The 27,623-nt window shown below is 54.0% G+C and overlaps 1 protein-coding gene across 1 annotated transcript in view; it reads left to right on the top strand.

Moving 5' to 3' along the window:
• SPTBN4 (spectrin beta, non-erythrocytic 4) overlaps positions 1 to 27,623 on the top strand; it is a 79,541-nt gene that overhangs the window by 25,387 nt on the left and 26,531 nt on the right. The window contains exons 9-21 of the mRNA XM_039248427.1: positions 209 to 321; positions 420 to 607; positions 682 to 799; positions 1,072 to 1,230; positions 1,964 to 2,266; positions 2,937 to 3,087; positions 6,346 to 7,285; positions 8,957 to 9,094; positions 12,697 to 13,447; positions 14,933 to 15,135; positions 19,598 to 19,688; positions 23,141 to 23,287; positions 24,516 to 24,779. Of these exons, the coding sequence (XP_039104358.1) occupies positions 209 to 321; positions 420 to 607; positions 682 to 799; positions 1,072 to 1,230; positions 1,964 to 2,266; positions 2,937 to 3,087; positions 6,346 to 7,285; positions 8,957 to 9,094; positions 12,697 to 13,447; positions 14,933 to 15,135; positions 19,598 to 19,688; positions 23,141 to 23,287; positions 24,516 to 24,779 (3,566 nt within the window). The remainder of the gene's footprint in view (positions 1 to 208; positions 322 to 419; positions 608 to 681; positions 800 to 1,071; positions 1,231 to 1,963; positions 2,267 to 2,936; positions 3,088 to 6,345; positions 7,286 to 8,956; positions 9,095 to 12,696; positions 13,448 to 14,932; positions 15,136 to 19,597; positions 19,689 to 23,140; positions 23,288 to 24,515; positions 24,780 to 27,623) is intronic.

Below are 27,623 nucleotides of genomic sequence, written 5' to 3'. Positions count from 1 at the left end.
TCAAGCAGTAATTATGGCTAATTTCCCTATGGGGGCTCGTATGTGTCAGGTGCTATTTAATCTCATGAGGTGGGTCCCCATTTGGCAGATACAAAAATTGAGGAACAGAAGCTAGTTGTCTTGCCCAAAGTCATGCAGCTTGTGAGAGTGGGTTCTCCCTCCCTGAACCCTCACCGTCGTACCCTCCCCCACTCTCCTTTGCCCTCAGATGTGAACATGGAGGCTCCGGATGAGAAGTCTATCATCACCTACGTGGTCTCTTTCTACCACTACTTCTCCAAGATGAAGGCCCTGGCTGTGGAGGGGAAGAGGATCGGGAAGGTTTGGGGGTCTAAGGGATGGGGGGGTGGGAGCTTGGGAAACCCCCCCCCTGGGGCACCCCTGGGATGAGCTGACCCCACCCTCCTGTGCCGGGTCAGGTCCTGGACCAGGTGTTGGAGGTGGGGAAGATCATCGAGCGCTACGAGGAGCTGGCGGCCGAGCTCCTGGCTTGGATTCATCGTACCGTGGGCCTCATTAGCAATCAGAAGTTTGCCAATTCTCTGAGTGGGGTGCAGCAGCAGCTTCAGGCTTTCACGGCCTACTGCACGCTGGAGAAGCCCGTCAAGTGAGGCCCAGCTCAGGAGGGAGGGCAGCGAGTGGAGGTCTGGAGGTGGGGGTCCTGAGCCCAAGCCCCTTCAGGTTTCAGGAGAAGGGGAACCTGGAGGTGCTGCTCTTCAGCATCCAGAGCAAACTGCGCGCCTGTAATCGTCGCCTCTTTGTGCCTCGGGAGGGCTGTGGCATCTGGGATATTGACAAGGTGAGGTTGAGGATGTGGAGGAGAGGCAAGGTTACTCCGTGGGGTCGTATAGGTTGTGCACTGCTCAAGGGAGCCATTCACGCTGTAGACATCCTGGACTGGATACTCCTTCGGACAGCTTTCCAGCAGGAAAGTGTCATGAAGGAGCAATGTTTTTTGTTTTTGTTTTTTTTCCAGTTTACACAAAGGTGCTGTCAATGCTAGGAGTCACTTCAGACAGAGAAGCCAGGGCCACTAAGTCGGGGTCTGACTGCCTCCTCCCGTCTCCCTAGGCATGGGGCCAGCTGGAGAAGGCCGAGCACGAACGGGAGGCTGCCCTGCGGGCTGAGCTCATCCGGCAGGAGAAGCTGGAACTTCTGGCCCAGAGGTTTGACCACAAGGTGGCTATGAGGGAGAGCTGGCTGAATGAGAACCAGCGCCTGGTCTCCCAGGTACAGGGCGGGGGAGGGGAGAAGGGGAGGCAGGGGTGGGGGGAAGGGGGCAGGGGTGGGGAGGATTGGGGCAGGAAGGGACAACAGGTCTCCTACGTGAGCAGTGGGGGAGGGGAGCGGGCCCGATCTCCCAGGTAACAGGAGCCTGAAGTTGGTCCCCCGGGAACTAGGGAAGACGGAATTAGTCTCCTCGGAAATCGGGAGAGTATTTAATTAGACTCTTAAGTGACAAAAGAGGTTGTCGCTGGTGCCCAGGGTAACTCAGGAGGATGGACTTGGTCTCCTAAGTAACAGGGTAGGGTAGGCCTGGTCCCCAGTCTCTAGGGCAATGGGACGATAGTGACTGTTTCCTGGGTGACAGGTTTAAAGCTAGAGATGTCATGGAGATGTGTGGGGCTGGTCTCCAGGGTAACAGATGAAAGCGGGGCTGGTCTCCGGGGCTACTGGGGATGGTGGAGCGGGGTCACGGTGACAGGAGGAGCGGGCTCACGGTGACAGGTGGAGCGGGCTCACGGTGACAGGTGGAGCAGGGTCACGGTGACAGGTGGAGCGGGCTCACGGTGACAGGTGGAGCGGGCTCACGGTGACAGGTGGAGCGGGCTCACGGTGACAGGTGGAGCAGGGTCACGGTGACAGGTGGAGCGGGGTCAAGGTGACAGGTGGAGTGGGGTCATGGTGACAGGTGGACAGCAGGGGCCACACAGGTGAGTGTCCGCCGCCCGCCCTGCCCCAGGACAACTTCGGGTACGAGCTGCCGGCGGTGGAGGCAGCCATGAAGAAACACGAGGCCATCGAGGCGGACATCGCGGCCTACGAGGAGCGGGTGCAGGGCGTGGCCGAGCTGGCCCAGGCCCTGGCGGCGGAAGGGTACTATGATGCCCGGCGCGTGGCGGCCCAGCGCGACAGCGTCCTGCGCCAGTGGGCCCTGCTGACCGGGCTGGTGGGCGCCCGGCGGACACGGCTCGAGCAGAACCTGGCTCTGCAGAAGGTCTTCCAGGAGATGGTGTACATGGTGGACTGGATGGAGGAGATGCAGGTGGGGCCGGACCCGGGGGCCCGGGGGCCCGGGGTGGGCACGGAGGGCTATAGGCGCTGAGCGGGTTGGCAGGGAGCCGGAGAGGGAAGGAGAGAGAGAGACAGGAAGAGAGGAAGAGAACAAGAGGCAAAGAGAAAGACAGAAAGACGCAGGAAAAAGAAGATCAAGAAAGAGACAGAGAAAAAAAAAAGCCACAGAGACAGAGAGCCAGAGGGAGCCCGGGACAGACAGAGACAGAGAGATTAAGCCAGAGGAAGATGGTGACGGTTTGAGAGAGAGAAGGGGAAATCAGAGAGAGATGGAGCTAGAGACGCAGGCACGAGCGTGGCAGTGGAAATCTAAATGGCCACAGGGAGACACAGAAGGAATCCTTTCTGGGAAAGAGAGAGGCAGACTGAGGATAGAGATCAGGGAGAGATGCAGATACAAAGGAAGGAAGCAGAGAGAGATGGAAACAGGGGAGACAGAGGCAGAGAGAGATGGAGGCAGAGAGAGGGAGACGCTGTGACAGAGACAGAGCCCAGGAGTGTGGAGATGGAGACAGAGACAGGGAGAGCTAGATGCTGACGGAGAAGAGAGGATAGAGATACAGGGTGGAGGAGCGCAATGTGGGATGAGGCCTTCCTGAGGCCACTGCTTAAAAGGTGCTCAGCGCTGCCCCGTCTTCCAGGCTCAGCTGCTGTCCCGGGAATGCGGCCAGCACCTGGTGGAGGCAGAGGACCTGTTACAGAAGCATGGACTCCTGGAGGGCGACATCGCAGCCCAGAGTGAGCGAGTGGAGGCGCTCAATGCTGCTGCCCTGCGTTTCTCTCAGCTGCAGGGTGAGTCTAGGGTCGGGGATCGGGGTGGAGACTTTCAGGGCTGGTGCTAACAGAAGCAGAATGACCCCTAAGAGACAGAAAGAAGGAGTGAGCTCCCTGTCTTTGGAGGCATCCAAGCACAAAATAGGATCACCCTCCATCAGAGAATATCATGGGGGAGATTATTGCCTTGAGTGGAGGTTAGACCACATGACTTCTTCCTGCTTTGAGATTCTGCAGTGATAATTTACATTTATTGAGCACTGTTTGTTTTTTTTGTTTTTAAACATTTATTTTGTTTTTGAGAGAGAGAGAGAGACAGAGAGAGAGGGAGACACAGAAGCTGAAGCAGGCTCAGGCTCTAAGCTGTCAGCATAGACAGCATAGCCCCAACATGAGACTCAAACTTATGAACTATGAGATCATGACCTGAGCCGAAGTCAGATGCTTAACCGACTGAGCCACTCAGGAGCCCCTATTGAGCACTTGTTTTATGCCCTTCACACCCAAATCTCTGTGAATACCATAACAAACTGTGAGGTAATGTGTAGTCAGGGCCTGTTTGGCAGCAAATGATAGAAACTCAACTCAGTTAACTTAAGAAGAAAAGGGGAGTATCTTGGCCAGTGGAACTAAAATGTCCAAGAAAAGGCAAGTCTGGCTTCAGGCATGGCTGGATCCAGGGATTGTCCGATGATGCTTTTAAGACTCCATCTCTCTGACTGTAGTCTCTATGTTTGCGTCACTGTTGGGCAGCCCCTACCCTTGTGGTGTGAATCTGGGGTCATTGAGCCCCATGTTTACATCCTACCAACTTAGCAGACCCAACAGGAGACAAGCCCCCACTCTCCCAATATTTCTTTTTTTCTTTCTTTTTTTTTTCTAATATTTTTATTTATTTCTAGGAGAGAGAGAGAGACAGCATGAGCAGGGGAGGATCAGAGAGAGAGGGAGATACAGACTCTGAAATAGGCTCCAGGCTCTGAGCTGGCTGTCAGCACAGAGCCCGACGTGGGGCTCGAACCCACGAACCACGACATCATGACCTAAGTGAAAGTCGGACGCTTAACTGACTGAGCCACCCAGGTGCCCCTCTCTCCCAATATTTCTGACGAAAGATGCAAGGAAAGCTTTCTGTAGCCCACTGTGGGTTCCGTCCCCTCTGCTCAGCCAAGCATTGTGACCCCAGGCTCTACACTGGGCTAACTGGCCACACCTACGTGACATGCCCACCCCACACCCAAGAGTAGGGTCGGCTCTTTCCAAAGACAGGCATGGAGGAAGAGGAGGATGGAAAGCCATTACCAGCAGCAGGGGCATGGATGCTGATCAGAAAAACCAAGACTGGCTCTGACAAAGGTTCTCATTTTACTGATGCCAGTACCCTCCAGCCATGGACCACCAGGCATCCCCCTCGTTGTCAGTCAAGCTGAGTCCATTGGCTCTTTGCATGTACCCTGGGGGGGTCTCTCTGTAGGAGGGTGTGAGGAAGGGCTTGAGATGGGATGTGGGCTTGTGGTAGGTGATTGGGGCTGAGGTACGCGGTGTGCTTTGCTGCGGATCGGATACTGTCGGGAGGTGAGAGTAATTAGGTGATTGCTCATCGTAATCGTTCTCATCCAGGTAGTGGGAGGAAGAGGCGTTGGTAGCGGTCATTCAGCTTAGCTGGGTGAACGGGCTGGATGACGGTTTCCGTGGCTTGCCCAGTGACCTCTTTTTTGAGGTGTGCTCGGACACGATTGTGGAATGGCCTTGTTTCCATCTCATCCCACCACGGTCGCAGAGTGACCTTGTCTGCCATTGGCGTCCCGAGAAAGTGTGTATCTCGCTGTGAGTGGCTGACAAGGCTGCTTTCTTGCTGATGAGGAAAACTAAGGCCCAGAGCCGCAGAGCCCCGACAGATGGGCCGGCCTGTCTCACTCCAGTGTCTGGAGCCACGGCCCCTTGGAATCCCAAAGCATCGGCAGAAAAGGCAAGGCCTATCTGGTTTGCAAGATGGTGGGGGCGGGGGAAGGGTGTTGTCATGGTGACAGGAGGGCATTGATGCCTGATAAGTGGTCCAGGGTGTGGCCTCCCGATCTTCCACTTCTTAGCTGATCCCGGGCAAATGGCTTCCTTCCCTGAGCCTCAGTTTCTCAATCTGTAAGACGGGGCCATAAGGATACCGCCCCATGGTGGCATTGTGTCAGAGTCAGGTCTGGATACATGGATGGCTATTGTTGTTGAGTATTCAGGCGGATGCCTTGGTATTTGGGTCAAGTTCAGTGAATGTCCAGAATTCCAGAAACGGTGCATCCCATCTAGGGCGGTGTCTCTCACGGCGTTTTGACCCAGTAAGAAATACGTTTACCTCCTGACCCAGAGTTCACACACACACACACACACACACACACACACACACACACAAAGATTTTCTGAAACAATACTTCCCCTCACCCTGCATGTTGCGTCCTGATATTTTCTAGTCATTCTATTCTATTCCATTAAAGAAACACTGGCTGCCAGCCATTAAGTTAATTTCACAGTTCTCTTGTCACAAACCAGAAGTCTAGAGGAAGGTGAAATCTTTGAAAGAAAAGCGGAGTTCAGGTCATCGCTGGAATTATGAGATAAAGCAACAGAGGATGAGAGAGGGAACCCAGAAAATGTCTTAAGGATAGAGACACGTCTGAGCACCTGGCTGGCTCAGTGGGTAGAGCATGCGGCTCTTGATCTCAAGGTTGTAAGTTCGAGCCCCAGGTTGGGTGTAGAGATTACTTAAAATAAAATTTAAAAAAAATAGGGACGTTTCATTTGCTCCAGTTCTGAAGGAAACACAATTCACAGATTCTAGGATTCTCTGAATCTTAGTTTCCATCCATCATTCCATCAATAAGTCGCCGTTTGCATTCGGCTACTGCTCCCGGCTCCACGCGGCGCTGGGCAATGGTGAGGACACAGTGTGAGGAGAACGCCCCAGACCCTGCCTTCATGGGTCTCTCAGCCTAGTGGGGGAGACAGACCAGGCAGTGACAGGCCAGAGGGGTCAGAGCAGAGGATGGTGCGGGTGGGGCACAGGCAGCGGCGCGGGGCTGGGATAGGGGAAGCCTGGGGGAGCCAGGGAAGGCTCCCGCTCCAGACAGCGTGTCAGGGAAGGCTGCCTGGAGGAGGGGCCGCGCAACCTGGCACGTGATGAAGCCTCCCTAGCCAAGGACAGACAGGGCAGGTGGCCTGTACCTCCCTTCCTGGGGCGCCCCTGGCCCGCGCCCAACCCGGGATCCTGCCCTTCTCCCGGCCCAGGCTACCAGCCCTGCGATCCGCAGGTCATCTGCAACCGCGTGAACCACGTGCACGGCTGCCTGGCGGAGCTGCAGGAGCAGGCGGCGCGGAGGCGCGCGGAGCTGGAGGCCTCGCGGAGCCTGTGGGCGCTGCTGCAGGAGCTGGAGGAGGCGGAGAGCTGGGCCCGCGACAAGGAGCGCCTCCTGGAGGCGGCGGGCGGCGGCGGCGCGGCGGGCGCGGGGGGCGCGGCGGGCGGCGCCCACGACCTGTCCAGCACCGCGCGCCTCCTGGCGCAGCACAAGATCCTGCAGGGCGAGCTGGGCGGGCGGCGGGCGCTGCTGCAGCAGGCGCTGCGGCGCGGCGAGGAGCTGGCCGCGGCCGGCGGCGCCTCGGGCCCGGGCGCCGAGACGGCGCAGCTGGCGGGCCTGGCGGAGCGCGCGGCGAGCGCGCGGCGGCGCTGGCAGCGGCTGGAAGAGGCGGCGGCGCGGCGCGAGCGGCGGCTGCAGGAGGCGCGGGCGCTGCACCAGTTCGGCGCCGACCTCGACGGGCTCCTGGACTGGCTTCGCGACGCCTACCGCCTAGCCGCCGCGGGCGACTTCGGCCACGACGAGGCGTCCAGCCGCCGCCTGGCCCGCCAGCACCGCGCGCTCACCGGGGAGGTGGAGGCGCACCGCGGGCCCGTGGGCGGCCTGCGGCGTCAGCTGGCGACCCTGGGGGGCGCCAGCGGCGCGGGGCCCCTGGTGGTGGCCCTGCAGGTGCGCGTGGTGGAGGCGGAGCAGTTGTTCGCCGAGGTGACCGAGGTGGCTGCGCTGCGGCGCCAGTGGCTGCGGGACGCCCTGGCGGTCTACCGCATGTTTGGCGAAGTGCACGCGTGCGAGCTGTGGATCGGCGAGAAGGAGCAATGGCTGCTGGCCATGCGTGTGCCCGACTCGCTCGACGACGTCGAGGTGGTGCAGCACCGGTGAGCGCGCACTCCTGGGACTTCCGGGCCCCCTTTCTCACGCACACAGCCGCGCCTTCGTTGGTTTAGCAGTTCCCATTTTCGCGACGGGAGTAAAGAGTAAATGCAGAACACTTAGCAAATGTCTGTGTCCAGGGAGCATTTCAGGAGCCTTCGCCATCATTATGAGGCTTATACTCACTTGGCAGGAAATGAAAACTTCGCCAGAGACACCCCAACCTGGCCCCTCCCCTGGGACTGCCATGGTTCCTGCACAAATGTCACGTCCCTAGCTAATGAGATAGCTCCGACCCTGGCACTTTCTCTTCCATCCCCCGCTGTACATTTCTTCCTAGCACTTTCCACCCTGTGACACGTGACGTACTGATCGGTCTGTTGGCTGACTTAGTAACGAGTTGTGAAATTAGTGGATGACCCGTTTTGTTCATCTGCTCATTCATTCGGCCGGTACTTACTGAGCTCTTGCTCCATTCTAGGTCTTAATGCTGGGCATCGCTGAAACCCAGGCCTGGCCCCTGCCCTTACTGTGCCCACAATTTCCCAAGCCACAGCTTTGGGCATTGTTTTTAAAAAAGGGAGGACTGTGCCCAGCTTTAAAAAGATCTCCCTGGCTGCCATGTAGAGAGTGTGTTGGAGGGGTTGGGAATGGTGGCTGGGAACCCAGCTGCGGGCATGGGGGGGGCGGCGGGGAGGGCTGGATGGGAGGGAACAGGACCCGACCAAGCTCCGAGGCCAGGTGGGGTGGACAGTGTGGGGAGGGGCGTGGTCCAAAACAGGGCCCAGAGCTGCCGCCTAGGGCATGGTGGGCTGCTCCTGGGATGGGGACCCAGAGGAAAAACACATTTGGGGGAAGGTGCCGATGCCAGTTTGGGTCACAGTGGATGTGAGGAGCCCCGCGGAGGCGTGGAGGTTACAGACAGGTTCAAAAGGGACGAGGTTGAGGCTGCAGATTGAGATGTGGGGGTCATGAGTCCAGGGCTGTAGGAACGGGCTGTAAGACAGGCTGTAGGGATGGATTGAATGGCCCAGGCAGGGTGGGAGAGAAAGCCAAGGGGGCCCAGGACAGAGCCCTGAGGAATATAATATATTTTTTTAAATTTATTTATTTATTTTGAGAGACAGAGACAACATGAGCGGGGTGGGAGTAGAGAGAGAGGGAGACTCCCAGGCAGGCTCCACACTGTCAGCGCAGAGCCCGACGCGGTGCTCCAACTCACAAAACTGTGAGATCATGAGCTGGGCCGGATCCGAAAGTCACATGTCTAACCGACTCAGCAATCCAGGTGCCCTGAGAAATGTAACATTTAAGGGGCAGGTAGGAGGAGGAGGAGCTGGCACAGGGTCCCAAGAGGGTGAGAATTAGAAGGGAATCCAGGAAGGGCGCCTGGGTGGCTCAGTCGGTTAAGCATCCGACTTCGGCTCAGGTCATGATCTCACGGTTCCTGGGTTCAAGCCCCGCCTCGGGCTCTGTGCTGACAGCTCAGAGCCTGGAGCCTGCTTCGGATTCTGTCTCCCTCTCTCTCTGCCCCTCCCCTGCTTGCACTCGGTCTCTCTCTCTCAAAAATAAATAAATACTTAAAAAAAAAAAAAAGGGCATCCAGGAGAAGGCTAAGATGCAGGCAGGTCTTCAGGGTCCAGGCCTGCCTGAGTACAACCCTCTCCTTTCTACAGATTTGAGAGCCTGGACCAGGAGATGAACAGTCTGATGGGCCGTGTCCTGGATGTGAACCACACGGTCCAGGAGCTGGTGGAAGGAGGCCATCCCAGTTCAGATGAGGTGCGCTCCTGCCAGGACCACCTCAACAGCAGGTAGGCGGGGCCTGGGGCCTCAGACCAGCTCTTTCCATCATTCTTCTCTCATTCGCTCACCTGTTGGAAATCAGGGGTGTGCAGTTTCGAGCCCCTGAGGTGATCATGGCCACCTACAAAGTCAGCAAAATCTTGGAGAGAAATGATAATACCCAGTGCTAGTGAGGATATGGTAAAGTGAGGATACACTATATTTTAGCGGATTATTCATTGACTTGTATAGCTATGATTTACTGAGTGTCTGCTATCTGTCAGGAATTTTTCTAAGCACTTCATATGCCTTGTCTTATCTTCCAATATCCCAGTCTCCATAGGAAAGTTTCCAGAATTTGGAACTGTTTAAAAATGGCGACAGATTAATAATCTCTTTCCCCCTTGAACACTACAAGCTGTTCTTCCAGTGTGAGTAGGTTCGTAGATGAAGACACAGACTCGGGAAGGTGCAATCCTTAACATGATTACTCAGTCCAGCAAGTAAGAGTCAAACCCAGTGCTGTCTGAATCTGGAGCTGGGGCTCTTGAGGACTTATATTGAGTCTTCTTAGCAACTCCTTGGGGCATAAATTGCTCCATGTTAGAGAGGAGGAAACTGGGGCTCAGAGATGTGCAGACTCTGGCCCCAAGTGACACAGCAAGTTAGGGGGTCAAGCCAGGAATTCATGTTGGGTTTGTCTGACTTCAAAGACTGTATTATTTTAAACAAATTTTTTTAGTTTATTTATTTATTTTTGAGAGAGAACGAGAGAGCACATGGGAGGGGCCGAGAGAGCGGGAGAGAGAAAGAATCCCAAGCAGACTCCACAGTGTCATAGCACAGAGCCCGATGCAGGGCTTGAACTCACAAACCACGAGATCATGACCTGAGCTGAAAACAAGAGTCAATCGCTTAACCTACTGAGCCCCCCAGGAGCCCCTCAAGGACTATATTCTTAACTGCTCTGTGCTGTTAAGATTCCAATAACCAGTGATTTTAAAGCCTCTGTAGCCTTGACATTTTCAAAGCATCAAAGCCTCAACTAATAATAAAAAAGATTTACAGTGCTTAATAAGATTATATGCCAAGTGCTTTAGCCACATGATATCCTTAAACACTCAGTGAAATGGATATTATTATCCCCATTTTCCAGATGAGGAAACTGAGGATCAGTGGGAAATGATTTGCCCAAGGTCACATGGTGAATCTGGTCAAAGCACAACTTGAACTTGGGTCCGTCTGATTTCAGAGTCCTCATCTCTGCCCTGTGGCATGTCCATTCTAGAGGGAATAGACAGCGAACAAATAAACTGATAAACAAAACAAGATATTTAGAGAGTTCTCATGACCTGGTAGAACACAACTGGGGGCTGGTGGTGATTTTAATTTTTTTAATGTTTATTTTTGAGAGACAGAGCGTGAGCGAGGGAGGGACATAGAGAGAGGGAGACACAGAATCCGAAGCGGGCTCCAGGCTCTGAGCTGTCAGCAGAGAGCCCGACGTGGGGCTTGAACTCACAAACTGCGAGATCATGACCTGAGTCGGAGTCGGAAGCTTAACCGACTGAGCCATCCAGGTGCCCCTGAGGTGATTTTAGATCTTGTGGTCAGCCATAAACTTTTGAGCTGGGCCCTCAAAGGGGACGAGAAGGAGCTAGCCACAGAAAGAGCACATATTAGGGGAGGGAAGGTACAGAACATTCCAGGCAGGGAGCGCAGCTGAGGCAGAAAAGAGCTTGATATGTTCCCCCAAATTATCCCCATGCAGTAATAGTAGCAAACAAGTACTGTTTGACCCACTTCCTAAATCATAACTCATTGGACTCTCACTGCACCCCACGAGGTAGGTGCTGTGTGAGGATTGTGCCCATTTTACTGATAGGGCAACTTGAGGCACAGAGAAGGTTATTTGCCAAAGGGCAGACGGGTCAGATTTGACTCCAGGAAGTCCGGCTTGGACCGCACACGGCCTATGAAGGGGAACTGAGGCCCAGAGAATTACCATCACTTGCTTGAGGGCCCACAGAAATACATATTTTTTCCCACTAATTTATTTTGATATACAACAGGTTTGCCTTTATGTCATTTGATTCTCAGCACCTGGAATGTGCCTGCTTTCTATTTGCTGCATCCAACATAGTATTCTTACACCTCTTACACTCCAGGATCAGAATCCATTTGCACTCATCAAAACTGTTCGGGGGACACCTGGGTGGCTCAGTTGGTTAAGCATCCGACTTCGGCTCAGGTCATGATCTCAGTTTGTGGGTTTGAGCCCACAAACTGCGTCGGGCTCTGTGCTGACATATCAGAGCCTGGAGCCTGCTTCAGATTTGTGCCTCCCTCTCTCTCTGACCCTCCAAAGAGCCTGTTTTCCTGGGTGGTATCTATCAATATTTACTATGTTGGAAATGAATACTGAGAAATTTAAAGATATTAAATTGTTTTAAAATAACAACAGGAGTGCCTGGGTGGCTCAGTCAATTAAGCATCCAACTCTTGATTTCATGTCAGGTCACAATCTTGAAATTTGTGAGTTCAAGCCCCGCGTTGGGCTCTGTGCTGACAGTGCCGAGCCTGCTTTGGATTCTCTCTCTCTCCCTTTCTCTCTGCCCCTCCTCCACTCTCTCTCTCTCTCTCTCAAACAAATAAACTTAAAAAATAAATAAAATAACAATAATAAACTCAGGATGTTAATGTAACCAACATATTCATATTTTTATGACAACTACTTTTCAACACAAAAACATGGAGTAGCATTATTTGTGTTTTTGCAAGTCTTTACGAAAATTTTTTAAAGTTTATTTATTTTGAGAGAGAGAGAAACAGAGAGAGTGCACAAAAGTTGGGGAGGGGCAGAGAGAGAGGGAGAGAGAGAATCTCAAGCAGGCTCCGCACTGTCAGCACAGAACCCAACGCTGGGCCTGAACTCACCAACCAGGAGATCACGACCTGAGCCAAAATCAAGAGTTGGAGGCTTAACCAACTGAGCCACCCAGGCGCCCCATGTCTCTTTGATGTCTGGCTGAAGAAGAGGAGTTCTCAGGTCTGCTTCTGCATTTTGTCTTTTGTCACACAGCCTCTGAAAAGTACGCTGGACACTGGGGAGAGAATAGGGAGTGAGAAGGCAAATAGCGTCTTAGCGTTATTACAAGGATATTTTTTTAAAAAAATTTAATGTTTATTTTTAAAATATTTTTTTAATGTTTTATTTATTTCTGAGAGAAAGAGAGACAGTGCGAGCAGGGGAGGGTAGAGGGAGACAGAGACACAGAATCTGAAGCAGGCTCCAGGCTCTGAGCTGTCAGCATAGAGCCGCATGCAGGGCTCGAACCCACAAAGCACCAGATCATGATGTTAAGCTGAAGTCAGACGCTTAAGCGACTGAGCCACCCAGGCGCCCCTACAAGGATAGTTTTGACCTCTCACAGCTTACATTTTGAGAACCGCTGCTCTAAGCAAGTGTGCCTTGTAGGGTTTTATTTTACACCAGCGGAAACTGGGGCTCAGCGAGATGAAGTGACTTTTCAAAGTCACACAGTGGCTGGGTTCTTTCCCAGGTCGTTGGGCCCTCCAGGCCCAGGAGGAGCCCCTGTCCTTCTCAAGCCGCCCTCCTTCCCCTGGGCAGGTGGAACCGCATCGTGGAGCTGGTGGAACAGCGCAAAGAGGAGATGAGCGCAGTGCTGCTGGTGGAGAACCACGTGTTGGAGGTGGCCGAAGTGCGCGCCCAGGTGCGCGAGAAGCGCAGGGCCGTGGAGAGCGCGCCCCGAGCCGGCGGCGCCCTGCAGTGGCGTCTCAGCGGCCTGGAGGCGGCTCTCCAGGCTCTGGAGCCCCGCCAGGCGGCCCTCCAGGAGGAGGCGGCCCTGCTGGCTGTGCGCTTCCCGGCTCAGGCGGCGCGGCTGCACCAGGGCGCGGAAGAACTGGGCGCCGAGTGGGGCGCGCTGGCCAGCGCGGCTCAGGCCTGTGGCGAGGCGGTGGCCGCGGCCGGGCGCCTGCAGCGCTTCCTGCACGACCTGGACGCTTTCTTGGACTGGCTGGTGCGCGCCCAGGAGGCGGCGGGCGGTGCCGAGGGGCCCCTGCCCGGCAGCCTGGAAGAGGCCGATGCGCTGCTGGCTCGCCACGCCGCGCTCAAGGAGGAGGTGGACCAGCGTGAGGAAGACTATGCCCGCATCGTGGCGGCCAGCGAGGCGCTGCTGGCGGCCGACGGCGCCGAGCTGGGCCCGGGCCTGGCCCTCGACGAGTGGCTGCCGCACCTGGAGCTCGGCTGGCACAAGCTGCTTGGCCTGTGGGAGGCGCGCAGGGAGGCCCTGGTGCAGGCGCACGTCTACCAGCTCTTTCTGCGCGACCTACGCCAAGCTCGGGCCGTGCTGCGCAACCAGGTGGCCGCGTCGGGGGTCGCGCGGTGGGGGGTTGTGGCGACAGGGACATGTATGCAAGGGGGTTTTGCAGGAACCGCTGCGTTTGTGGCTTGTCTGAGCTCAGCGAGAGTGGGGAGAGTGTCTGGTGTGGATCTCGGGTTTGTGGCTCATCCAGCGTGAACACGAGTGGGCAGGTGTGTAACAGGATTTGAGGATTATGACGGGTGGATTAGTGTTTTAGCTAAGGTGCTAACAGTGTGGGAACTATCCCAAGTCAGTAATGCCCTTGGATGTACATTGCACTGGCTTCCTGGGTTTGCAGATTGTCTGGAAGGAAAGAAGAAGGTGAGGTTAATTGGTGACAGTTAATGGGGTTCAAGGATCTTGGGGTGGATGGTGGAGGATGAAGATTATGGAAACAGGTAATTCAGGCTGACAGGTTATCTGGACCAGCAATTAAGTGATTGTGGATTACGTGGTTGTGGGTGCCCAAATTCGCAGATAATCTTCTTACTGGGAATGGCAATTTGCATACCTTCCGGAGAGGGTAACTGTTTATGGTTTGAGAAACGAAGAGCCACGGTTATCTGGGAAGAGCAGCCGGTCCATTTGGAGATCTTCTGGGCTGGGAACCAAGTTTGAGCATTTGGACAAGACAGATCACCCCATTTTCAGAGTGTCCGAGAGTAGGTACCAAGCTTTCGAGATTTTAGAAAGGGCGGCTGCCAGTGCTGGTTATCTAGTGAAAGCGGATCCAGTTGGAGGGTTATCTGGGGGGACAGACAGGGAGCCCCCAGAATTCTGAGGCTACTGAATATGGGAGCTGAGGTGGCCTTAAGAGAACCTTTCTGACCCACCCTTCTTACCAGTTAGAAAAATAATCCCAGAGAGGGGAAAGAACTTCCTTGAAGTCACACAGCACCCAGTTCAGGCTTCATCAGTTAACCAAGCATTTACTGGATGCCTCCTCTGTGCCAGGCACTATTCTGGTATATGTGCTGCTGAAGCGAGCACACTATTCTGGGACTGAGTACACATTAGGAAACAAAACACAAAATCCCACCCTCGTGCAGCTGGTCTTCTAGTGTGTGTGTGGCGGGGGGAGGAGGATAAGCAAGTAAATGCATATATATATATACACACACACACACACACACACACACATACATATGGTATATATAGTATCAGGTAAATGCTATGAAAGCTAATAAAGCAGGGTAAAGGGATATAGCTGGAGTGGAGGGTGGTGTTTTGGGCAGATGGTCAGAGACCTAAAGAAAGTTAAGGAGCCCACCATGGGCATATCTGGCGGGAGGGACCAGCCAGGCAGAGGGACTAGCATGGGCAAAGGCCCTGAGGTGGGATTATGCGTGGCCTGTTCGATGCTAGAGCACAGTGAGCAACGGGGACGAGAGAGGTGGCAAGCCAGGCCGGCAGCCTCTCCCAGGTCCCGGAGGAAACGGAGCAGGGCTGACCTGAGCACCACCCCCTCCCCCTCATTCCCAGGAGATGGCACTGTCGGGGCCCGAACTCCCCGGCACGGTGGAGTCAGTGGAGGAGGCACTGAAAAGGCACCGGGATTTTCTCACCACGATGGAGCTGAACCAGCAAAAGATGCAGGTGGCGGTGCAGGCTGCCGAGGCCCTGCTGAGGCAGGGCAACGCCTATGGAGAGCAGGCCCAGGAGGCTGTGACCCGGCTACTGGAGAAGTAGGTCCCTCAGACCCCTGAGGCACAGGGGGTGTGGCCCGGGCACAGGGGGTGTAGTCTGGACGCTGGGGGTGTGTGGTTTGTGCATAGGGGCGTGGTCTCGGCGCAGGGGGTGTGGTTTGTGCATAGGGGCGTGGTCTCGGCGCAGGGGGTGTGGTTTGTGCATAGGAGGTGTGGTCTAGGCACAGTGGGCGTGGTCTCGGCACAAGGGAGGGATGAAGAGGTTGAAGAGGTCAGGGCTCCCCTCCTTTCCATCACGATTTCTGCTTCTCTTTCCCGCTCTGATTTCTATTTAATTCCATACCGTTTTAGAGTTGCTTAAAAAAATTTTTTTAATGTTTTATTTATTTTTAGGAGCGAGAGAGAGACAGCGCGAGCAGGGGAGGGTCAGAGAGAGAGGGAGACACAGGCTGAAACAGGCTCCATGCTCTGAGCTGGCAGTCAGCACAGAGCCCGACGCGGGGCTCGAACCCACGAACCGCGAGATCATGACCTAAGCGAAAGTCGGACGCTTAACCGACTAAGCCACCCAGGCGCCCCTAGAGTTGCTTTAAATTGATACTTTGCAGAAAGGTAACTGGTGGTCAGAAACTCAAAAGATACACAAGGATGTACAATGACGTTTCTCTGCCAAGCCTGCCCTCAGCCGGAGGTGGCTGAACCGGTTGTTAAAATGTTAACTTCTTTTCCTGAATGCCCAGCATCTGCCCTGCTCTTCCGGTCCTCAGATCTAGCAGCTAAGGGCCAGAGCCAGGTTCTGTTCTAGCGGTTCAGATGGGGCACTGCCCCCTGCTGTGCTGGTTCTCAGATATTGTGAATGAGCACCTCCCTCGGGCCGCAACTGCCCAGTTCCCTAGGAAGCACACACCGTGTGTGTGTGTGTGTGTGTGTGTGTGTGTGTGTGTGTGTGTGTGTGTTTCATGCTGCTGTTGCACATTATCAGTCTCTTCTATCACCATCTGTCTGTCACCACCACCCAGTCTCTTGTCTGTCCTTGTACTAATTAAGCAAAGACATTTACTGATATCTATTGTGTGCCAGGCACTATTCTAGTCCCAGAACAAAACAGTACCCCCCCCACAAAGAAATTGCAGCCCTCAAGTAGAGTCCTTTATAGGGGCTCCTCTAGGCTGACTTTATCGTCATCACTGCTTCTGCCCCTGGTGGTGTGCCACAGAGGCCCAGCACCCCTCCTTCTGTCTTTCCATCCTCTGATGGAAAGCATGCCTGATCACTCCCCCACCATCCACAGCCCAGAGACCCCAGCCCTTCCTCTGTCTGGGGCTCAGGTGCCCTTTTCCCCTAAATTCATCTGAGACAATGCTAGAATTTTCTTTTTCTTATTATTTTTTTAATATTTATTTTTGAGAAAGAGAGAGAGGAGGGGGAGGGGCAGAGAGAGAGGGAGACAGAATCAGAAGCAGGCTGCAGGCTCCAGGCTCTGAGCTGTCAGCACAGAGCCCAACGTGGGGCTTGAACTCATGAACCCAGAGATGATGACCTGAGCTGAAGTCGGATGCTTAACCAACGGAGCCACCCGGGCGCCCCAAGGCTAGAACTTTCTAAAGGAAATTTTCATGGGGATGCTGGTCCTGAGGGTATAAACTCATGATCTAGTGCTCCCAGCACCAGGCCGGGACCCACCCTCTCTTTACCCTGCATTTCTTGAGCACCTGCTGGATGCCAGGCTCCACAGAACGCATAGGAGGATCCTGGTGGACCGCTCATTCTGTGATTCATTCTTCCTTCCTTCTCTGTCATTAACTGCGCCGTTCACTCTATTGTTTATTCAGTTAACGACACAGGTACTGAGTCCGTGCTCTGTTCCAGGCCTCGCGTGGGGCAATGCTGGGCACACAGCAGTGACCAGAACAGCACAACAGAGCTCCCACGCTTCCTGACCAGGATGGCCCAGAATGGTCAGGACCGGGATGGGAGTAAAGTAGGGAGTTGTGGGAGCCCCAAGGTGGTGTTGGCCCCAGGCTTGTGCTGGGTGAGGCTGGGAAACACAGCAGGAACCGAGACAGGTCCAATCCCTGCCCCCCTCACCCCTACGTCACTGATATTTGCCTAGGGACAGGTTTCCTGCCCTCCAGAAGTTATAAAACATCCATTCACTGCGGGCTGGAGGGAGGGCCTTCCACACCCACAGGGGAGGCAGAACCAGTGCAGAGCTGTGAGCTGGGGCCCTGACGTCAGACAAGGTCAGATGCTAGTCCCCCGTCTGCCCCTCAACCTGCTGAGATTCAGAGTGAGTCATGTAGTCCTTCCGTGTGCCTCACTTCAGCCAGAGCCTGGCCCAGCCCTGTGTGTGAAGTTCTCTCATCATCTTCATTTTTTAAAAAAATTTTAATGTTTTTATTTATTTCTGAGAGAGAGAGGGAGGCAGCGTGAGCAGGGGAGGGTCAGAGAGAGGGAGATACAGAATGTGAAGCAGGCTCCAGGCTAGCTTTCAGCACAGAGCCCAACGCGGGTCTTGAACCCAAGAACCGTGAGATTATGACCTGAGCCAAAGCTGGATGCTTAACCGACTGAGCCACCCAGGTGCCCCTCATTATCTGCATTTTGCACTGGAGAGGCTCTCGGTTAGGGGAATGGACTTGCCTGAAGTCACAGCCAGGAAGCGACCCAGCCAGGATATGAAGGATGCAAACCCTGCTGTTTTCTCGTCCTCCCGGAAAAGAGGGATTTTCGTTGTTCCTAGAACTGATGCTCGGGCAAGTTGGCTGGTGAAGGCCTGGAAGGATTATTTCAGTTCCATTTCAGAGGCATTTCCTATTTTCTGGCTCTCGAGTGGAGTCTGGGCAGGAGGGAGTCCGCACTTTGCTTGTTTGTCTCTGGCTTGTCCGGTTCCTCCGTCCAGCTGTGCGCCTGGTTCCCTGTAATTTTCTCTCACAAGCTTTGCCTCTTTGTCTCCATCTATGTGTATATCTCTGTGTCTCTCTTTCATTCTCTGTCTCTCCCTGTTTTTCTCTACCTGGATCTGCATTCTCTTCTGCCTCTCTCTCTGTCTTTCTCAGACACTTTACCTTTGTTTCTGTCATCTCTCTCTCTCTGCCTCCGTTCGTTCATTCATTCATTCATTCATTCATTCATTCAAGAAATATATATTGAGCACTTAATGTGTGCCAGGCTCTTTTTCTAGGCATTGGGGATACATCTGTGACCAAAACAGACAAAGATTCCCGCTCTCATGGAAAGAGATCCTACGTGCCAGAGATGTCATATATACGTGTAACATATACAGTGTAGTTAGATAGTGCTAAGCTGGAGAGAGAACATTAAAGAAGAAAGCCAGAAAGTGTTGGATAGTGATCAGGAGGGACCTTGCTAAGAAGGTGGTATTTAAGTAGATGTTGAGGGGAAGAGCGTTCCGGGCAGAGGGAACAGCCAATGTCAAGACCCTGAGTTGGGAGCAGCTTGTTTAATAAGGCGAAGAAAAACGGGATGTCCCCGGCCTCTGTCCCTCCACCGGGACTCTCAGGCACTTTGTACGGTGGGCAGTACGGTCCCGGCTGGCTCCGGGGTGGTGGGGCTCGGGTCCGGCCCTTGCCGGTTCACTCAGGCCAAAAGTCTGCCCCCCCCCCCCGCCGCTTTCCCGTGCGCCCGCTCACCCTCTCTGTGGCTCTAGCCCCGTCTTTTCCCACGACTCACTCTCTTCCCTCTCTCCATCTCGGTTCCACCCTCCTGTCTGGCCAGCCCGTGTCTTTTACTGCTATCATCACGCCACTTCTCTGCCTTTCCTGGGTGTCCCTGCCCCAACTGTCACTTTCACCCCCTTTGCGTCCTTCTCTCACTCTCCTTGTCTTCTGCTCTTGGTCTCTCTGCCTCTCTGGGACTTCCTGCTGCATTTCTTTACTTGTCTTTCCTTATTTTTTTTTTCTCTCCCTGGGTTTCTTTCTCTTTACCTGTCTGTGGGTCCCTTTCAATCAATTCCTCTTGAGATCTGTTTCTCCCTGTCTCTAGCCTGGTGTCTGTGTTTATCTCTCTCTCTCTAGGCCTCTGCACCTCTCTCTCTCTCTCTCTCTCTCTCTTCCTGAATCTGTCTTCCTCTCCTGATCTCTCTTTCTCTCCAAGCGTCTCTTGATCTCTAACTCGCTATCTTTCGGTATCTCTTACTCTGTCTGCAGGTCTCTTATCTCTCTCTGGCTTGTGTCTCTTTGTCACTCTTTCTTTATAAGTGACTGTATTTCTTTCCAGATGTCAGTCTGTCTCTGCCTCTCTCTCTCTCTCTCTCTGTGTCTCTCTCTTGCTCTCTCACTCTCCGTCTGCCTCTCTCCAGTTTGTCCCTGGCTCTGCCCTCATTGACGTTTCTTTAGCTCTCCCCCCATCCCCACCTTATTCTCTCCTCTTCCTCGCTCTGGGCTCCTAGTCCTGCCAAGCCTGATGCCCTCACAGCCCTATGCCAGGGTCCCCCACCCCCTCGCCGGGCTTGCCCCAGCCCCCATCTCCCCATCCCCAGGAGCCAAGAAAACCAACTACGGGCCCAGCAATGGATGCAGAAGCTACACGACCAACTTGGGCTGCAGCACTTCCTCCGAGACTGCCACGAGGTAGGAACTCCAGCTGTGCTGGGCGCCGTGACTTCTTTCCCAGGGAGGGAGGTGCTCCAGAGCTGAGGCGCCGTGGGGGCGGGGACGCCCCGTCTAAGTGGGTCGCGGAGCGACGTTCACTCCCAGCCGCCAGGAGGCGCGCGGATTCCAGCCTCAGTGCGCAAGCTCCGCAGCTTCCGCCTCCTTTCCCGGGGAGGAGGAGGGAGGGGCCCTGGGCGCCCCTGGCAACGGCGCGCGTTCGCGCCTACGGGTCCCGCGGGGACGCGCGGTGATCTCACCTTTCTCTCAGGAGATTTGTGAGAAGCGCCTTGCTGGGGAAGAGCGGTGGAAGACGCAGGGTCAGGAGCAGGCGTGTCTAGACCAGCGGCCCAGAGCGCAACTTCAGTCAAAAACAAGCCTTAACCCTTTTAAAAGTGTCCAGGAATCAAGCCCTATCCCTTTAGAGATGATCTACACATCTGTAAGGATCTCCCCAAATCAGAGATCGTCCAGGTCTCCTTTCCCATTAGAGACGGTTCCGGAGTCATGCTACCTCCCCTTCCTTCCCCTGCATTCCGTAGAAGCTGTTCTAGACCACATTAGAGATGGCCCGGTAAACATTTTCCTAACTCCAGAGAAGATCTTGGCCTCATCCATCTACCCAGGATCATCGCCCCCTGCTCCATAATGATCCAGTACCTAACTCCTCCCCCCCCCCCACTCCCAAAACAAGGCTGGTTTAGGAACTATTACCCAATTCCTCCTATTAAAGATGGTGGAGGGTGACACCCTCCGTGGTGAACCCCATGGGCGATTGTTGTCCTCACATATGAAATGAACAAGGGCCTCCATACCTCCCCCCATAACTCAGGCTCATTAGAGATGGGTCTGGGACTCAAGCCCACTAGAGATGGGTCTAGGAACCCCCTGTCTCCCTCCTTCCCCATGGATATTATTCTGGCAGACTATCTTCTAAGTCCTTCTGGCAGAACATCTTATAAGAGACGTTCCAGGACTCCTCCCATATCCTCTATCTATATTCCTGAGATAGCCAGGAATCTGAGTGCCTTCTCATTCGAGATCGTTCAGGAGCCCACCCCACCCCCACCCCATACTTCACATGGCGGAGGTAGCCCAGGCCCCAGGTCCCCCCCTCCCGCCATTCGATTAGGTTCAGGAGCTCCTCCTCCCTGTTGTGAGATTGTTCTGGACCAAGTAGCAATAATCTGAGATGGCGCAGAACCCTCCCCTCACCCCCCAAGCTTTAGAGAGGTGGTGAATCCTCCACCCCCCAACTGAGGCTCGGCAAGGAGGCGGGCACGGAGGCAGGCAGGGGGCGCGCGCGGGCGGGCGCGCTGCCGCGGCGCGGGGGCGGGAGCGGGGGCGCGCATCCGCTAGAGTCTCAGCCGTCGCCACCGCTGCCACCGCCGTCGCAGTGGAGGGGCGAGAGCCCGCCCGCCGCAGGGACGCTCCTCCGCCAACGCCGCCGCCACTTCAGGTCCCCGGGGCGCCCAGGGGAGGGGGCTGACGCGCGTCCCCGCCGAGGTGTTCGGGGGAGGGGGCTTGGGCGCGTGCTCGCTCGCTGGGGCCTCGGGAGGGAGGGGCGCCGGCGGCGCGGGGGCGGGTCGGACCTGCGCAGGGACCCCCAGCTCTGGGGAGGGGCAGGGATGCTGGGAGCTGTCCGCGGTGCTGGTGCGGACGGGACTGAGGGGCCGGGTCCCAAGGGAGGGAAGCGGAAGACGGGGGACTTCTAAGGCTACTCTGGAGGTAGTCTAGATTTGCTCGGGGGGGCTTGAGGAGGTCTCATCTTCTCTAGGGGACTCTCCCCTGGGAAATGGGGGATTTGATGTTTTCCCTGGGGCTGGGGGGTTCTCCACCTTTTGAGGGGTTTATTCCTTGGCTCTTGCGTGATCTGTATTAGCCTTAGATGATGGGAGCAAATCACTTTTGCGAGGGTCGGCTTTGGACGATGAGGGTCTTGGATTTGTTCTGGGTTTGGGGGCTCTGATTTTGAGGGCCATTTTCTTGGTTGTTTGGGACTCTAGCCCTCGGTGATGGGAGTCAATCACTTTTGGGGGACTTTACCTGGATGACGAAGTACCAGCTCCGTTAAGAGATTTGCCTTCACTGGGAGCTGTGCCTGCCATTGGCAAACTCTTCCCTGTGCGTTGGAAACCTGTGAATTGAGTTGGGGGGAGTTCAGCATTTGACTTGGCTCTAGTGTGTGTGTATGATGGTGTCTGAAGCTGACCTGGACCCCTAGGGAGCACATGTTCAGTGGACACAGGGTGGGGTTTGGTCAGCTCAGGATTTGTCCTTGGCTATGACTGCATTTGTGCATTTGCCTCTCAAACGGAGTGTGTCTGGTTTTTTTTTTTTTTTTTTTTCCAGGAGGGAAGAGGAGGATCTTGTGACTGGGGGAGGGGGGGGAAGGGGGAGGAGCAACATGTGCCAGGTGCCAGGTTTTTTGGCCATGAGTGGGTAGGGAGATTCTGGTTTGGGGGATAAGTTTTATTTGGGGGGTTGCTCAGAAAGCAGCCTTGTGATTGGTCTGCCTGCTGAGGGGGTTCTGTTCTGTGCTTGCATTTTGGATGACTGGCCTAAGTGAGTGGGGAGAGTAGAACTGGCTTTAGTTTGGGAATGGAGCTGGCTCAGGAAGGTTCTTTCTGATCCTGTTGAGGAGTCTGGGGCTAGATTTTGGGGTAGGCTCATTTGCGGGGCCAGAAGGCAGCCCTGTTGCTTACTTTTGGGAGGTTGGCTTTGGCTGGGGGCTGGAACAAGTCGTGGTTTAGGGGAACTGTCGTGTTGGAGTCCCAGGACTGAATATGGAAAGTCCTGTGGGCTCATTAGGGAAGCTGGAGCTGGGTTGTGGGGGATGGGTTTATCCCAGATTGGAGGGCTGGTTTGAGGACAACTAGACTTGGCTTTAGCTGGGAAGGTGTTTAAGGGTTCATCTGCTCATATTGGGAGGTTAGGACTAGATACAGGCTTCATTTGATACCTTTGGGAATGGGTTGGGAATCTTCAAATTGGTCCTTATTGGAGGTGGCCAAGACTGAATCGAAGAGTCAAAGTGTTGCTATTGGGAAGATGGCAGGGGGAAGATGGGGCTAAACTGGAAGTTAGATAAATTAGGTGCGGTTGCTTGGTCCTGGATGGGAGGGGGCTGATCAGTCCAGGAGCCGTGCATTTGGGGGCATATGAGGAGTTGAGAAGGGCTGCCCTGACGACAGGGCAGCTAAGACTTTGGGCATTCTGTGGATGCGCATCAATCCTCCACCCCTTAAGAATGAGCTTGAGCTGTGCCCACCCTTCAACAAAGGCCTCACTTGCAAAGGTTCTTCCATCCCTCCCTCCCTCCCTCCCCCTAAATCTAGCAGCCTAGGCTTTGAATCCAGAACCTTCTGGAGGGGATAGGGGTGCTGTGCCAGGTTGGGGGGATCGGCTGAGCTCCTCCCCCCTGTCCTGCACAGCTGGATGGCTGGATCCATGAGAAGATGCTAATGGCACGCGATGGTACACGGGAAGACGGCCACAAGCTGCATAAGAGATGGCTCCGGCACCAGGCATTCATGGCCGAACTGGCTCAGAATAAGGAGTGGCTGGAGAAGATCGAGAGGGTGAGGATCTAGAAGGTCCCTCTGTGCATGCCGGGGGCTGGAGGACCCCAGGGAGCCCACATCTCAGCTCCTGCACCCTCCACTGCCACCCTGCCACTCTCACACTTCTGAACCACTTCAGATCATTTCCACATCTGCTCCTAGCAATGTGGCCTTGCGGGATTCATGAAACCTCTTTGAGCTTCAGTTTTCCCATCTGTAAAATGGCTACCGTCTCTTCTGTGCGGTGTCCCTACGCTCCTGGTTGTTAAATATTTTACCTCCCCCATCAGGCTTCTTTCACTCCGTTTGGAGCATCTAAGATGGAAGGTCAGGTAGAAAGGCTGGGAAGCCCAGGGCTAACGTGAACTTTGGATTCCTACAACCCTGGGCTCTAAATGTGTCTCCCCCTCCTGCCAGCTGTGGGCCTTGGGGAATTGTGCTAACCTCTTTGAGCCTGTTTGCTCTGCTTGAAAATTAAGGAAATAATAAATATTGCTACTCCCTGGGCTCTTGTGCACGTAAAGTCCTTAATACAAGGCACCCAGGAGCGTAATTGCTATGGTATTGTTATTTTTCATATGTGATGTAACATGTAGCTCTGGGCCACCAAGGAGCTTGACTTCAGTCTTGGAGGAACCCAGCCTCAACCCCCAAAACTGATCCCTACCCTTGCTGGACCCCTAGACCTATAGCCCTCAGTACCCCCTCTCCTGTGACTCAAAGGGACACCCAGGTCAGCCTTGAACACTTAAATGGCCATTGATGCTCCACAAATGGTGGTACAGGGCAAAGCTACTCTTTGAGTTTAATGGAAGTCCATTCTCTCTGCTTCTTTTGCTCTTCCTCTATTTCTCTTCTGTCCCTATCTCTCTCACGTGCCTGTCTTTCTTTATGGCCCTCTTCCCATGTTTCTGACTTCATGTGCATGTCTCTGTGTCCATCATTGTACATCTGTCTGTCTCTCCCTGTCTTCCTCCCATGTCTGTTTGTGTCTCTCTGCCTGCTTCTCCACACTGTTGTCTGTCTGTCTCTTGCCTCGTCTTTCTTCCCATGCCTTGGTTCCTTCCATCTCTGGACCTGTCTCTGTTTCCACCCTTCATGTCTCTCTCTTTGTGTGTCCCCAACTCCTTGCCCCTGTCTCTCTCTCCACATCTCTCCCTGTGTCCCATTGCCCCCTTATTTCTCCATCCCTCCCCACCAACTCTCCCCTCCCCCTCATTTCCTGTCGCCCACCTGTCTGGGGCAGGAGGGCCAACAACTGATGCAGGAGAAGCCAGAGCTGGCGGCCTCAGTGCGGAAGAAGCTGGGTGAGATCCGGCAGTGCTGGGCCGAGCTGGAGAGCACCACCCAGGCCAAGGCGAGACAGCTCTTTGAGGCCAGCAAGGCTGACCAGCTGGTGCAGAGCTTCGTGGAGCTGGACAAGAAGCTCCTTCACATGGAAAGCCAGCTGCAAGACGTGGATCCTGGTGGGGACCTAGCCACCGTCAACAGCCAGCTCAAGAAGCTACAGGTATGGCCTGGCTGACCCAGACAGAGCCACCCTGTGCCACGGGGTGATGGGAATCAGGGTCAGACTCCCCACTCAAGGTATTTTACACAGAGGGGATTCAATACAGGGATTTATTTCCAATGTGTTGGGAGGGCTGGAAGAACAGAAGGAAAACACTGAGGGAATCCAGTCAATAGTAACTGGTGGGAATAGCCACCACCCAGAGGGCCTGGGGTGCAAAGGGGAGAGGAAGAATTCAGAACCAAGAAGCAGTAATTAGATAGCCAGCACACTGACGATTTCACAGGACCATGATGCCTGTTTCCTGGATAGAGAAACCAAGGCCCAGAGGTAGGGGAATGGCTTTGCACAGAGTAAGAATGACACTGATGGAGTGCCGCCTCTACCAGTCTCTGTGCCGAGTTCTCGCTCCTTCCAGCAGCCCTAAGTGATTGGCACCATTGCTATCCCCCATTTTACCAATGGGGAAAGTGAGGCACAGAAGGCGAAGCACCTGATGCAGGGACACAGAGCTAGCCAGTGACTCCCTAAGACCCAGAGAGGGTTCAGGGAACAGACGTGGTGTCTGCGTTATCTCCGCTTCTAGCTGGCAGCCGGCCAGTGGTCAGTCTCTGACCCTTTGATACGGACGGCTGGAGGTGCGAATGTGGACATCACTTTGCACCGTCTCAAGATGTCACAGCTCCTGCCTTTTTGTGCCAGGAACTATGCCTGGCCAGGACCCATGGGAAACTGAGCTTCCCGGAGGTGAACTTACTGGCCCAGGCTAGCAAGTGAAGAACGTGGATTCAAATCCAGGACACCCTTGACTTTTCACTGCTCCTTTTAATAGATCTTCTGCATGGTTTTGCTTCTAAAGGGCTTGGGATAGGGTGTGGCAAAAACAAACAAAACAAAAACAAACCCCCCCAAAACACCAAGTCAACTAATAATAAAAGCATAATGCTAATTAGTATTTGTTCATTCATCCATGCAGCAACTCTTTATTGAGCGCCAACTGTATGCCAGGCACTTTTCTAGGTGCTGGGATACAGCAGTGGGCAAAACTGACTAAAAACCATGGCCTTCCTGGGGCTCTTGTTCTGGCAGGGAGCCAGGCAAAGGAGCAAAGGGACAAACAGATCTGAATCTGATACCAGTGATGTCATTGCCTTGTACCCAGCAGCGGCTCTCAAATGCCCTGGTCTCCAGGACACCTTTACACTCTTAGAAATCATGGAGATCCGCAAAGAGTTTTTGTTCAGGAGGATGATACCTATTGATATTTACCATATTAAAACTTAAACTTGAGAAATACTTCAATTTTTGATTCACATAAAAACAGCGATAAGAAATCAATCACATATGGGGGCTCCTGGGTGGCTCAGTCAGTTGAGCGTCCGACTTCGGCTCAGGTCATGATCTCACGGTTCATGGGTTCAAACCCCGCATCGGGCTTTGTGCTGACAGCTCATAGCATGGAGCCTACTTCAGATTCTGTGTCTCCCTCTCTCTCTGGCCCTCCCCTGCTCTCTCTCTCTCAAAAACACATAAATGTAAAAATTTTTTTTAAAAAGAAATCAATCACATACGAACCCCAAAGAGTTCTTTTATGAAAAATATATTTTCCAAGACAAAAAAAAAAAAAAGCCCTAGAAGATTGGCACTGTGTTCAGTGCTGCAACTCTGTCATGTCTGGCTTGATGGAAGATTCTCACCTTTGCTTCTGCCAGCGTTCGGTTACGATAGCACGGGTCACATGGTCCCGCAGAACCACACTCTACCCTCGGGAGGGTGCAGGATAAAGGCAAAGAACACCTTAGCATTTTTGTAAAATAGTTGTAACCTTGCAGAGCCCTTGAAAAGCTGTTGGGGATGTGTGGAGCTCTCAAGAAATGGGGATCTGTGACTGTCAGGGTCCCAGCCAGAAGCAGAAGGCGTGCCCCACCGAGGACAGCTTGAGGAAGTTCAATGCTCTGCTGTTGCTGCCTTGAAATTCTTCAGGATATTTGAACAAGGGGCCCTGCATTTTCATTTTGCACTGGGCCCCAAAGATTATGTAGCTAGTCCGGAGCCCAGCCCATCTGGAAGCCAGAAGGCAGGGGGGCTGACTGAGGCCGTCTGTATGGGTCAGGCCCCTGGGGCACAGACAAGGGTGAAGAAGCTTAGACTGGGGGTCAGGAGGGGCGACAGAAGCTTATTACTAGCGTTGTTAATGGTCTTGCTGCTATTGCTCAATCCTCCCAGGCAGCACAGTGCGGTGGGTAAAGGCGGGTCTGGGTTTGAATAATAACACTGCGTCTCACCAGCCGTATGATGTTAGGCAAGTGGCTTTGCCTCTGGCTTCGAACCTCAGGTCCTGCTCTGTGCTATGGGAAACACCATCATGCTAAGTCACTGGTTGGCAGCGGGACCGTGGCTGAAAGTGGGGCACCATGGTCAAGGCCATGGATGTGGGAGCCTAGCTGCCTGGGGTAAAGCCCCGGCTCTCTGATTTACGAACTGATTGACTTGGAAATGACTTCTCTTTTTGTGCCTCAGTCTCCTCATCAGGAAAATGGGCACAATGATAATACTGACCTCATGGGGACATAGTGGAGATTCAAAGACAGAATTTGTGGAGTAGTTTCAGAATTGCGGACTCAAAAAATCTGTTTCAGTATTTGTTTACAGGCTTTTTAGTTTTTGTTTTGTCTTCGACCGGGTGGCATATATCACCAGTATGCTGTGTTCAAAGTTAGTTGGTAGTTATTTCTGGCTTTTGGTGTCATTGTTAGTTATGTGAAACAGTTATTTCCTTTGTATTCCATTTGGGGGATTCCCCCCAAAACACTCATTTTGCATATTTATTTATTTAAATTTTTA

Source organism: Hyaena hyaena, unplaced genomic scaffold (assembly GCF_003009895.1).
Source record: "Hyaena hyaena isolate Hyena2069 unplaced genomic scaffold, ASM300989v1 scaffold_9, whole genome shotgun sequence".
NCBI lineage: Eukaryota > Metazoa > Chordata > Mammalia > Carnivora > Hyaenidae > Hyaena > Hyaena hyaena.
This window is presented reverse-complemented; position numbering and strand designations above follow the sequence as displayed.